The sequence below is a fragment of the Drosophila nasuta genome, chromosome 3, assembly GCF_023558535.2.
Source record: "Drosophila nasuta strain 15112-1781.00 chromosome 3, ASM2355853v1, whole genome shotgun sequence".
NCBI classification, from domain to species: domain Eukaryota; kingdom Metazoa; phylum Arthropoda; class Insecta; order Diptera; family Drosophilidae; genus Drosophila; species Drosophila nasuta.
In genome coordinates, this window is record NC_083457.1 from 47,358,620 (window position 1) to 47,371,153 (window position 12,534).

General features: G+C 34.1%; 3 protein-coding genes across 4 annotated transcripts; all 3 read right to left on the reverse strand.

Annotated features, from left to right (window-relative positions):
• Nucleotides 1-282: 282 nt before the first annotated feature.
• Nucleotides 283-4,863, reverse strand: LOC132788268 (uncharacterized). Its single transcript, XM_060795601.1, has 10 exons — nt 4,645-4,863; nt 4,207-4,287; nt 3,776-4,142; nt 3,644-3,719; nt 3,059-3,583; nt 1,788-1,905; nt 1,491-1,589; nt 1,086-1,431; nt 949-1,024; nt 283-888 (listed from the first exon to the last, which is right to left on the reverse strand). The coding sequence occupies exons 1-10, from the start codon at nt 4,733-4,735 to the stop codon at nt 361-363; spliced, it is 2,307 nt and encodes a 768-aa protein (XP_060651584.1). The 5' UTR covers nt 4,736-4,863; the 3' UTR covers nt 283-360.
• A 1,461-nt stretch (nt 4,864-6,324) lies between these two features.
• LOC132791173 (venom protease-like) lies at nt 6,325-8,077 on the reverse strand. The gene is made up of 5 exons (XM_060799999.1): nt 7,899-8,077; nt 7,545-7,610; nt 7,109-7,475; nt 6,977-7,052; nt 6,325-6,917 (listed from the first exon to the last, which is right to left on the reverse strand). The coding sequence occupies exons 1-5, from the start codon at nt 7,987-7,989 to the stop codon at nt 6,390-6,392; spliced, it is 1,128 nt and encodes a 375-aa protein (XP_060655982.1). The 5' UTR covers nt 7,990-8,077; the 3' UTR covers nt 6,325-6,389.
• Nucleotides 8,078-9,197: 1,120 nt separating this feature from the next.
• LOC132791522 (venom protease-like) lies at nt 9,198-11,024 on the reverse strand. Of its 2 annotated transcripts, XM_060800484.1 has the most exons (5): nt 10,845-11,024; nt 10,489-10,569; nt 10,049-10,415; nt 9,917-9,992; nt 9,198-9,856 (listed from the first exon to the last, which is right to left on the reverse strand). In XM_060800484.1, the coding sequence occupies exons 1-5, from the start codon at nt 10,933-10,935 to the stop codon at nt 9,329-9,331; spliced, it is 1,143 nt and encodes a 380-aa protein (XP_060656467.1). In that variant the 5' UTR covers nt 10,936-11,024; the 3' UTR covers nt 9,198-9,328. The 2 variants fall into 2 exon arrangements, with proteins under 2 accessions (XP_060656467.1, XP_060656468.1); XM_060800485.1 differs by lacking the exons at nt 10,489-10,569; nt 10,845-11,024 and having other exon boundaries at nt 9,917-9,975; nt 10,049-10,114.
• Between the last annotated feature and the right edge of the window lie 1,510 nt (nt 11,025-12,534).

The window sequence follows — 12,534 nt, forward strand, 5'->3', positions numbered from 1 at the left end:
CATAAAACAGCATATGTTATGTTTGCACGCAGAGCAAGTTTGTTTCATACTTATAACTTACAAGTATATTTTTTATGATTCCCAAAAAATGGTTTCGATCAGATAAAAATTGTGAAAGTTATTCAATAAATTCTTTTGTATTGGAAAAAACGCCTACTTAGTTGCTTTGGCTAACAATCCGGTATATTTGGCACTCTTTGGTATATTTTAAATGTATCGTTTGATCCAAGTAATGAACAAACCCTTTCCATTTATTTATTAATACAGTTCTTAAATTTAGCTAAAATAAAAATAAAGAGATTGAAAATTAATCTAAATAATATTTAAGCTTTTACCTATTTATTATACTAAAATTCTAGTTCAAGACCTTTCCTCAAGTTTTTTAATTATCCAGTCCATGCAGTACTGTGTGCTTGAATACACTCCGGGGGCATTTGATCTTCCGCAACCAAAGCCGTAAGACACGACCCCAATGAGATAGAATCTTTTGCTTCCTCGAAAATCTTCGGTGCTCATTAACGGACCACCCGAGTCGCCTTGGCAGGTGTCGTAGCCACCTCGAAGGTAACCAGCACAGAGAACAGCCTTATCGAATTGATCCACAGTAAAGTAGCGATCCAACTTGTCGTAACAATTGCGACAGACCTCGTTATCCACGACCGGTATCTTTAGCTGATTCAACACCGCTGCCGTTTTGCCACCTTCCTGAGTTTTACCCCAGCCAATGACAAATGAAGATTCACCCACATAGGACTTGACACGCAAGCTGGGAGAATTAGGCATGCAAATGGGCATGATTAGGTCCGTAAACTCGATGTTGCGTTCCAAATGAATGATCGCTATATCGCTGCGACTATTGCGAGGATTATACTCCGGATGGCACTCTGACTGAAAGAGGCACAGTTCAAATACTTTTCTCCATTATCAGAAGCCGCATTAGATACTCACCTTGATGACTTTAATATCAATATGATGAGTCTCCGCATCCGTGCTCAGATCGTGTTCGCCCAGACGCACAAAGGCGCTAAAATTATAAATAATATCAGGAGTTATTAAGAACAATATCTGATAATCGTACAACTTACAGTTCATCTCGTATACAATGTGCAGCAGTCACAATGTGTCGATCGGTGATCAAGGTGCCACCACACTTGAATGGCGAAGAGGTGCCATCGTTGTAGCCCAACAGTGCAATCCACGGCCAGGCGCCCTTCTCAGCCACATTACCGTCGATGATCTTCCTGAAGCTTAAAATGTTCGGTTGACCGCATCCTTCTTCCTCGGTGGGCAAACGACGCCTCACAATGGGACAACAGACCTTTTTTCCAACCTTGCCACAGATGAAATTCGAAGCTTTCACATATCTGGCAAAGTCGGGTTCGACAAGTTTAATCTTCAGCTCATCCACTATAGGCGGACAGCTTCTGACATCTACAATAAATAGAGAATTCTATAATTTATTTCTCCGACTTGTAATATCAACTGCTTACCAACACATTCTCCAAGCTCACCGGGAGATATAAAACAGCTTTCAACGTGGGTCTCATTTTTCGATTTTGGTGATCTTGTGGTTGAAGTTGTCATTGTTGCTGTTAATATACGAATCAAGATTTTTATTTTGAATCTTCATTTAATAAGTTAACTTAGTAAAGACTCTTCGTAGTTATTAAATAGATAGTTATATTTAGAAATTACATTATATAGAAAATTGTTATCAAAATTTCTTGATGGTTATCTAGGGATAAATGAATAGCGCTTAGATTACATTTTAATTTAATAAAACGTACTTCGCAAGCGATTGGACCGCCCCAAAATTGACATGCCAAGACTGATAAAATTGATCATCATAAAGATCACACATGACATGCACTTCATTTTGAATATATTCTCATTCGCTTTACAAATCTATCCTGATATATGTACACTGATATCTAAAGCCAAAACGTCGACACCTCTTTGCACTATCAATTTAGATGTTATACTCACTGATTTAATGCTACAACAGGGCCTTATATGCATTCGATCGAAAATGATATTGGAAAAAGTAATTCCCATTGGTAACATGGAGTACTATAAGTTTAATTACAATATATACAAATTAAATAACACTTGTTATTCATAATAGTCGCATCTTTACAAACCAGATACTACTCACAATATTATATTTTGTAAAAGTAATCTTCTATTAATAGAAGACTAGAATAACACAAAAAGCATTAACAATATCCGAATATAATATATTTGTGCATTTGTTAAGTTGAATACTAAATTAATTTCATTCATCTTGGATAATCCAAACTAAACTCCAAATTCATTTAAGATTAGTGTAGATTACCGAGCAAACTATGTAGATATTAAAATGCAAATTTATATGTTAATTTGTGTTAATTGAATCACACTAAACTTAATAATAATCTTGATGATGTCAATTTAGCTTCAGTAGTTAGCTTAATAGTTAGTGACGTTGCTAGTTCATGATCATCCAAATATGTTCAGGTTCTCAGTTATCAGTTTTATTAATAAGCGAGAATATTGAGACTTGTTTACTGATTAACTAAATAATTGTATTCAATAAGTTCATGTAAAGATCAAGTGGCATACAAATGCTAAGAAAACGCTTTTATCACATTTGTTTATTTTCCCCTTAAAAGCTTTCTATGGCATACAAATGCTAAGAAAACGCTTTTATCACATTTGTTTATTTTCCCCTTAAAAGCTTTCTATGATTCCAGTCTTATTAAATACGTCAAATTTAGGTAAAATGCTTTAGTTCCACATGGAAATCCTTCCATGCAAAGCATAATATTGTTTATGACACCCATATGAGTACATTTAAAACACTGTTATATATTTCTTGCTCACCATTATAGTTGAACCGAATGAAGTACACTCTTTATTTGTAACTATCACTTTCTATTTTTCTTCTTCAAGGCGTTTGACTTAAGGATTACATCACATTTAGTTTGCGATAATAAACATAAAACCAAAAAGGCTCACAATTAATGTAAATTACATTACAGACATTAGACTAATGTGATAATATATAATTTACAGTTTAAGGCGTCTCGTGCACCATCTCGATTATCCAGTCCATAAAGTGTTGTGTGCTCGTATACACACCGGGGGCATTTGGTCTAGCACAACCATAACCATAAGCCACAACGCCGATGAGAAAGTATCTTACACCATGTTTACCAAATTCGGGGGACATTAGCGGACCACCAGAGTCCCCTTGACAGGAATCCTTGCCACCTTGCAGATCTCCCGCACAGAGAATGGCGCTATCAAACTGATCCTCAGTAAAACTTCGATTCAGTTTGGCATAACTTTCTCGGCAGACATCATTTTCCCAAACGGGCACTTGCAGCTCATTTAATATATTGGCAGAATGACCTCCCTCCTGAGTCTTGCCCCAGCCAATGACAAAGGGATTAGCATCTACATAGGATTTTGCAAGTAATTGAGGAGAGTTAGGCAAGCAAATGGGAACAATTAAATCCGTAAATTCCACGTTGCGTTCCAAATACAGGATCGCTAAATCACTGCGCCCGTTTCGCCTATTGAAATGTGGATGGGTGACTTTCTGGAATGAGGACAAAGCATTAATAGTTTATGATAATATAAAGGAACTAGGTATATTTACCTTGACTACATTTATGTCCACATGTCGAGTCTCCGTATCCGTGGAGAGATCGTGCTCGCCTAAGCGCACAAAGGTCCTAAACATTAATTATTTAGAATAGAGTATTTAAAATCTTGGACTTCGTTAACTTACAATTCATCAAGTATACAATGAGCTGCTGTCAGAACGTGTCTTGAGGTTATTAAAGTGCCACCGCACTTGAAGGCGTGTGAGAAACCGTAATCATAAGCGAGTAGCGCAATCCATGGCCAGGCACCTTTCTTGGCAGGACTGCCTCCAACTATCTTCTTGAAACTGAACTTCTTTTGCTTACCACATTTCTCTTCCTCGGTGGGCAAGCGACGTGGAAGTGGATCCACTAAAGAGTCCTCTTTGGGACAACAGACATTGTGGCCAAGCTGTCCGCAAATCAAATTCGAATCTCTCACATATCTGACAAATTCCGGATCGGTCTTTTTCATTTTCAACTCATTCAGTATGGTCGGACATTTTCTGACATCTGCACAATAAAAAGTGAATCTGAGATTACATTAAGGGTGTGAAATGCAATATCAGAAACTTACCAACACACTCGCCAAACGATCCTGTTGATAATATGCAACTGTTGTTTGTGAGTGGCGATGGAGTCGTTGGAGTTTCCAATTCTGAGATCAAGAAATATACAATTCAGTACATAAACCAATTTAATAATAAACAGATCTTTACAAAGAATATAATTTTTCACTTTATTCACTTTTCTAGAAATCAAGAAAGTATCTCTGTCTTAGCTTCACAGACCAGAGATGCCACGTTGCTTAGAGTTCACATCTGTTTGAATTTTCTATTAGTACTTTATATATTGTATTCTTCAATTCATTGTTTTATAACTCTTAAGATATTTTTCACCATAATTTGCACTCATAAACAAAAATAAAGGATGTTCACTATTGTTTCTATTAATCAAATATTTAAAATAATCATTTCCTTTTTGCTAGATTTATATTCCCATTCAACACTCGTACCTTGTGAGTTATTTGAGTACCCCAAAGTGGGCGTGGCAAGGTATACAAATGCGATCGTTAACGTGATCACTTCACACGGGGTTAACTTCATGTTTACGACTTATAAATCTCGAAAACAGTAGTATTATTTTGATCAAATCAAATATACCGATTCACGTAATCACTTTTTCTACTACTTTGTCGATTGAAATGCGTCGCTAAACTCACCCGATCACCGCTAGAATGGGGCTTTATATGCATTCGGTCGAAAAGTAGTTTGCACAAAAAAAGTTGTTTCAAAATCGAGTATAGCTGCAATATTAAAATAAAATAATTATACCCTGTATCCACTGTAAATAGCGAAAAGGGTATTATTATTTTATGCAAGTGTGTATAAAGTTTGCTTGATCATTATCAATAATTGTAGTATCTATAGTATATATAAAGTTGAATAGTTAGATACTCCATCAGCATACACACTCAAGAATACATTAAGTAGATACTATATTTATTTACTATTTATATTTACTATATTTATTTACTATATATTCATATTATATTTTGTTAAAAACAAATTTTAAATTTAAAAACTCTCTCGATATTAATCGATTACATGGTATTGTGTGCCCTCAATTTTAATTTTGCCCCCATTTCATTGTAATCAATGCTTTTGTTTGTAGTTTTTTATGATACTATTTTGTAAATTTGCGTCGATTATAAAAGTCTTGGACACAGGGTATCCACATAGACAAGCTTTCTTGAGTAAGGCGTTGCTACTTGTTTTTAATTCACAAAAGTCGCATTTTTGCAAACATCGTGATAAATTGTGTTAATTCAATGCAGACGCGTCTTCATAAAAGACTTGATGATGACGTCACTTCAAGTCAGTTAAAAACGTTAATTGTTTGGGGGGCTGCTTATAAAAGTGCCGTGTTCAGCAGGTACTATTTGTATTAAATCAATTATAAATTTAATCAATCGATGATAAAGAACTTATATCAATGTAATTTTTAAGCACAATGAAATTTGACGAACAAAACAAAAAAGTCATCGTTTAATGACCAGACGAGACAATTAATTCTACGAATTCGCTAACATTTCCGAATAAATTCAAATGTAATAAAGCTAACGAACTTCGCTTAAACTGGTTTTAGAAAGACTGCAACAATGAATACCTTAACAGATCGTTCCGGTTTTATCAAGTTGTTAAACTATTAGTGAGCTCTACTTCAGAATGTCTAATTAGCATAATAATCTAAAAAATTGTCGATGAAACAGATATATCTTATTTAAGTAAGTCTGTAAAACGTAACATTTTTCTTAAATAAGATATGAATGTCTGTTTCATCGACAATTTTGTATCCAATCAAGAAAAATGGAAGATAGAAGAAGACTTTCCCGACACGTTTCGCTTTTTTTTGGAAAATCACATTGCAACTAATTTAATTAATATATTTGAGAAACGATTAAGTTTAATATATCCTTGTGTACAATTCATCCTTCTAGGTCTTACAATTTGAATTTTTCATACAGCTTTCAATTTGCGATTTATGAGGGTCACAAATGCAATCCCAAAACTCAACTCAATTCAAATTGCAGCCTTCTAGCTCTTACCATTCATACTATGAATTGATAGTTCAGTCAGCACAAATCACTTTATTTATTAGATAAATATAACAAAAGTTTACTTCCAACTCAAGGAGTGTCCTGCACCTTCTCGGTTCACTTTATGTATTAGATAAATATAACAAAATTTCACTTCCAACTCAAGACGTGTCCTGCACCTTCTCGATTATCCAGTCCATAAAGTACTGAGTGCTCGTATAAACAGCAGGCGCACTTAGCGCATCACAGCCACAGCCGTAAGCCACAACTCCAATCAGATAGTATTTAAATGTGGTTCCATTTAATTCGGGAGCCATGAGCGGACCACCAGAGTCCGCTAGACAAGCTTCCCATCCACCAAGCACATCACCCGCACAAAGAACGGCGCCATCGAATTGATCCTCAGTAAAACTTTGATTCAGTTTAGCATAACTACGTCGGCAGATTTCATTTTCCCAGACTGTCACCTGCACCTGATGTATGATATTCTCAGATTCACATTCTCCATGAGTTGTGCGCCACCCAATGATAATGGGATTCAAATCCACATGCGACTTTGTTCGCAGACTAGGAGTATTAGGCAAACAAATGGGCACAATTACTTCAGAAAACTCCACATTGCGCTCCAAATATATGATCGCAAGATCAGCACGACGAGTGAGTCTATTGTAATGTGGATGAACTTCTTTCTGAATGAAAAACAAATCATCAATAATTAAAGATTACGTAGAGAGCAAGTTTTCCTTACCTTAACTACATTTATGTCCACATGTTGAGCCTCCGTATCCGTGGAGAGATCGTGCTCACCTAAGCGCACAAATTTACTGAATATTATTATTATTTTAGAATGCAGTATTCAATTAGTAGTAATTCCACTTACAGTTCATCAAAAATACAATGAGCTGCTGTTAAAATGTGTCTCGCTGTGATCAAGCTGCCACCGCACTTGAATTGATATGAGGATCCATAATCGTAGGCGAGTAGCGCAATCCATGGCCAAGCACCTTTTTTGGCCTTGCCTCCTCCAATAAGCTTCTTGAATGTAACATTTCTTTGTTTACCACATTTCTCTTCTTCGGTGGGCAAGCGACGTGGAATTGGCTCCACTAAAGAGTTATCTTTGGGACAACAGACATTATGACCAATCTGGCCACAAATCAAATTCGAATCTTTCACATATTTGATAATCTTAGGATCGACCTTTTCTGCCTTCAGCTCGTTTAGAATAATCGAACAATTACTGATATCTAAAAAATAATAGTGAAAACGAATTTCAGATTAGATTGAAAACTTAAGATGAGATCTCAGTAACTTACCGACACATTGGCCTAGCGATCCTGTTGATAATATGCATTTATTGTTTGTGGATGGGGTTTCCAATTCTGTAAGCAAGAAATATATAATTGAGTCAACAACAAGTTTTAATAATGATATGATACAAGTGAGTTAAAAACAAGTTTCTAAAGAACTCAATACGTTTTAATATTGACCATAAAATATATTCTTGGAAAGAACATAAGTAATGTTTATATCATTATCAATTATTGAGGAACAAAACAAAGCAAAAATTAAGAATGATCAGTATTCATTTTAAGAATCAAACATTTGAAGTAGGCTAAGGAATAATCATCTATTTTGAACCGAGGTAATTTCCCATTTAACATTCATACCTTGCGATTTATTTAAGTACCCCAAAGTGGGCGTGGCAATGAATGCAAGTGTGATCATTAACGCGATCACTTTATGTGACGCTAACTTCATGTTGATCCCAAGTCGTAAATCTTCAAAACAGTAATAAAATCACTTTATCTTCTAATAGCGCGATCGATGCTACATTGCCGATTCAACTGCGTCGCTAAACTCACCCGATCAGTGCTAGAACACGGCTTTATATGCACTCGGTTGAGAAGTAGTTCGCACGAGAAAGTTGTTCCCAAATCGAGTGTAGCTGCTGCATTAAATAAAATTGTACATACCCTATATCCATTTTATGTGGCGTAAAACTTGTTTTTATTTTGTGTAAGTGTATCATCCTTCACAACTATGGTATTAAATTTATACTATAAACTAAAAAATAACATGAATATTACTGGAGTAAAAATGACTTGCGGCACAACACCAGAAATTAAGTTATAATTTTAAAGGAACGGAATTTAAACAAGAATAAAATTCTTTTTTTTAGATCGAAAAAATCTTAAATCAAAATTTTCAATCTCCTTTTAAATCTAGAATAAAACATTTTTGAATTAAGATCTTTATCTTTAATGAAATCTTAAATCTTAATCTTAAAATGAAAATTTAGGATAAAATCCCAAAATCTTATTTCAAGATTTTTTTTAAGATCGAAAAAGTCTTAAATTAAGATTTTTTCTCTGTAAAGTATTGTCAATCAGACAATTATAAATGAAATAAATTTAGACATTTAAATGATTGTTTGACGGGTCATAAAACTTTTAGGTACAGGGTATCTAGTAGACTGGCACTCTTGACCAAAATGTTGCAACTCGTTTTTAATGGTGATAAATGGTGTTAATTCTTCATAAAAGAATTCTTTTCGATGATTATGGGGTTATTTGATATCTGATATAAATTTAATTTTTGTGTCGTAGAGATTCTAAATTCTAAGAATTCGAAAACATTGGCGCATAAATTTAATTCATAAAAGAATTATTTTCAATGATTATGTCGATCATGATAAAATGGAAGAAATATCAATCAAATCGGAAGTTAATAGATATTTGATATAAATTTAATTCTTGTGGAGGAGTGCTTATAAATTATACGGATTCCAGAACATTGGCGAATATTTATTTAATTTATATAATTCAATTGATCAACATTCTTCATTAAACGGGTTAAACAAAGATTTTAACAATGAATACAGCCAAAACAATTATACTATTATTATTTGAATCAAATTAATTTTTTTTAACGGTAAATTTTAAATCATTTTATTCATTTATTCCTCATTTATCTTCTCTTAAGTCAAATGTCTTACAGCAAAAAGATTGCCAAGCATGATAAGTAAACAGAATCATTGCTTATTATTAAAATATTATTTATGTTAAGTACTACATAGCTACGCTGATACAATTACAGTTCATGGCGTGTCCTCCACCTTCTCGATTATCCAGTCCATGAAGTATTGTGTGCTCGTATAAATAGCAGGCGCATTTTTCGTGGTACATTCACAGCCGTAAGCCATAACTCCAATCAGGTAGAATCTAAAATTATTTTCATATCTTTCGGGAATCATTATCGGACCCCCAGGATCGGCTAGACAGGAATCCTTGCCACCTCCCATATTTCCGGCGCATATAGTGGCGCCATCGAACTGATCCTCAGTATAACTTCGATTCAATTTGGCATAACTATCTCGGCAGACTTTGTTTTCCCAAACTGGTACTTGATTTGCAGTTAAAATATTCACAGATTGGCATTCCTCTTGAGTTTTGCTCCACCCAATGATGGTGGGATATAAATCCACAAAGGACTTTGATCGTAAGGTCGGAGAAGTAGGTAAACAAATGGGCACTATTAAATCCATAAAATCCACGTTACGTTCCAAATAGACAATCGCAAGGTCAGCACGACCACTGAGACTATTGAATTGTGGATGAACTACTTTCTGTAAAAGAAATAAACCATTAGTAATTTATGATAATTTAAAGAAGCATGTTACATTTACCTTGACTACATTAATATCAACAAGCTTAGTATCTGTTTCTGTGGAGAGATCATGCTCGCCTAAACGTACAAAGGACCTAAATATTACTTATTTAGAATGCATCAACTATAAAGTAATAATAATTTAACTTACAGTTCATCGCGAATACAATGAGCAGCTGAGAGAACGTGTCTCGTGGTGATCAAGGTGCCACCGCACTTCAAGACATATGAAGATCCATAAGTGTAGGCAAGTAACGCTATCCATGGCCAGGCATTCCTGCTGGCAGGAAAGGCACCAGCGATCTTCTTGGAGAAACCGTTTATTTGCTTACCACATCCCTCTTCCTCGGTGGGCAAACGACGTGGAATTGGCTCCACTAAAGAGTTCTCTTTGGGACAGCAGACATTATGACCAATCTGGCCACAAATCAAATTCGAATCTCTTATATATCTGATAGTTTTAGGATCGACCTTTTCTGTCTTTAGCTCATTCAGAATAATGGGACATTTGCTGATATCTAATATGTGAAAGAGAAATCAAACTTTAAATAAGTTAAAGTACTTGAAAATCAATCTCAGGAACTTATGTACCAACACATTCACCGGCTGATCCCGTTGATAATATGCATTTATTGTTTGTGGGTGTTGAGGCTGTCGTTGGAGTTTCCGATTCTGAGAAAAAGAATGAGACAATTGAGTAAACAACAATGTTTTCAATACATTTTTGGAATTGATCATGAAATAGATTTAAGGAAAGGTTTAATGTAATGTTTAAAGAAAGATTTATATATAATCGTATTTATTCAACTGTTAATTTCACTCTTACTCATTAACAAAAGTAAAAAAAAGTGCAGCATTTATTCTAATAATTATTTATTTTAAATTTGTTGGCTATCAATTGAAAAATCAATTTTTGGTTGGTTTAAATTCTCATTCAACACTCGTACCTTGCGTTTTATTCAAGTACCCCAAAGTGGGCGTGGCATAATACACAAACATGATCGTTAACCAGATCATTTCACATAACATTAGCTTCATTTCAATGCCAGCACGTAAATATTTACAAAAAGTAATCGAGAAAAAAATTTGTCTTTCAGTGATGCGATCGATGCCACTTTGCCAATTCAACTGCGAAGCTAAACTCACTCGATCAATTATAGAACGCGACTTTATATGCATTCGATCGCAAAGTAGTTTCCACCAAAAACTTGTTTCAAAATTAAGTGTATCTGCATTATTATAATAAAATCTCAATAAAAATACCCTGTTAATGTTGAAAATGTGGAAAGTTATCATCTTTAAAAAGTAAAGAGTATAACATAAAAATAAATCCTTTAATTGAAGGGCATTATTATATAGGATGCTAAAGGTTTTGATTTTTAAAATCATTCTAGTTTAGAATAACTTAAATTTATGGTATGTTAAAGGAGTTCTAAAGTATATTATAGGGTATCTCGTTAACAATAACTCTCAACTAAGGCTGCGCAACTTGTTTTTAAACGTGATAAATTGTGTTAATTTAAGCAGATGCGTCTTCATAAAAGACTACACTCAATTGTTAATGGGGTTTTCTTGGTACTCGATATTATACATTGATCGATCATTATATAAAAAAAAGAAAAAGTCTCAAGCATATTGAAAGATCTGATAGAAATGTAATATTGGAATAATAAATTAATTTCCTAATAGTAAACAACTCGCTCAAGCTTGTCTATCAATATTACATATTTTATTAGTATTAATAAGAGAATTATTTTTTATCAATTAATACAATTTCACCGTAACAACTACCCTAATTTATAACCCGCTTACAACGCGCCTAAAATTGCAATCTAATTTGGATCCCTCCTTTATATTTGTAATCAAAGGCTTGTGGATTATTCCTTTGTACACCTCTTGACTGTTGATGATGATCGTGCCAATATTTGTCGCACAACGCAACCCTTTAATTCTGTGTTTACTTTTACCTTTCTTTTTGCAAATGATGTCAATAAAGATAACTCCGCTAATGATAACACTAACACCCTTGTTCATCGCTTAGAAGATTTGCAAATCGTTCGAATGCAAATTTTGATATGCAAATTGATTGATATGTGATACTGATCGAATGAAAGACATGTTGTGTTAACAACTTTATTAGAAATGTTAAGCAATGACTGAAGACACTTAATTTGATTTGAATCAGACCAACGAATGCTCATATTTTATAAAAACCAAAAAAGTGGATATATCAAGACAGATCGCTATTAAAAAGATCATTTCACATGACGATAACTTCATTAAAACCCAAAAAGAACCTCCCAATCTGCTCCATTTATATGCACAGTAATAATATTGTTATTAACTCTATCCCAACCCAAAATTTGGGTCCCATATTGAGCTTTCTTTTAATGTTATGTGACCCATTATACGATCAAGTTTAATACTTAACTCATGTTTCATAAACCAAGGAATGATAATCAAAAAAAAGTGCTTCCCAAAAAAATTTATTTATTCACCAAAGTCGCACATTGGCATAATGAACCGTGTGACTTCTTAATAGTCTTACGTTTATGACAATTTATCTTGGCGAGAATGATAAGTATCAAAGTGTTAAATACTGCCAGTTTGTAGAGACGGTTGTAGACATTTCTCAAA

Bases quoted from the DNA above. Each gene is read 5' to 3' on its own strand.
- LOC132788268 (XM_060795601.1), bottom strand. From the start codon at position 4,735: ATGAAGTTAACCCCGTGTGAAGTGATCACGTTAACGATCGCATTTGTA. The intron at 4,143-4,206 runs GTAAGTTTCTGA...TTTATTGTGCAG, and splicing joins ATCGTTTGGCGAGTGTGTTG to ATGTCAGAAAATGTCCGACC. The intron at 1,432-1,490 runs GTAAGCAGTTGA...TATTTATTGTAG, and splicing joins TGAGCTTGGAGAATGTGTTG to ATGTCAGAAGCTGTCCGCCT.
- LOC132791173 (XM_060799999.1), bottom strand. From the start codon at position 7,989: ATGAAGTTAGCGTCACATAAAGTGATCGCGTTAATGATCACACTTGCA. The intron at 7,611-7,898 runs GTATGAATGTTA...TCTTGCTTACAG, and splicing joins GTACTTAAATAAATCGCAAG to AATTGGAAACCCCATCCACA. The intron at 6,918-6,976 runs GTAAGGAAAACT...TTTTTCATTCAG, and splicing joins TGGACATAAATGTAGTTAAG to AAAGAAGTTCATCCACATTA.
- LOC132791522 (XM_060800484.1), bottom strand. From the start codon at position 10,935: ATGAAGCTAATGTTATGTGAAATGATCTGGTTAACGATCATGTTTGTG. The intron at 10,570-10,844 runs GTACGAGTGTTG...TCTTTTTCTCAG, and splicing joins GTACTTGAATAAAACGCAAG to AATCGGAAACTCCAACGACA. The intron at 10,416-10,488 runs GTACATAAGTTC...TTCACATATTAG, and splicing joins ATCAGCCGGTGAATGTGTTG to ATATCAGCAAATGTCCCATT.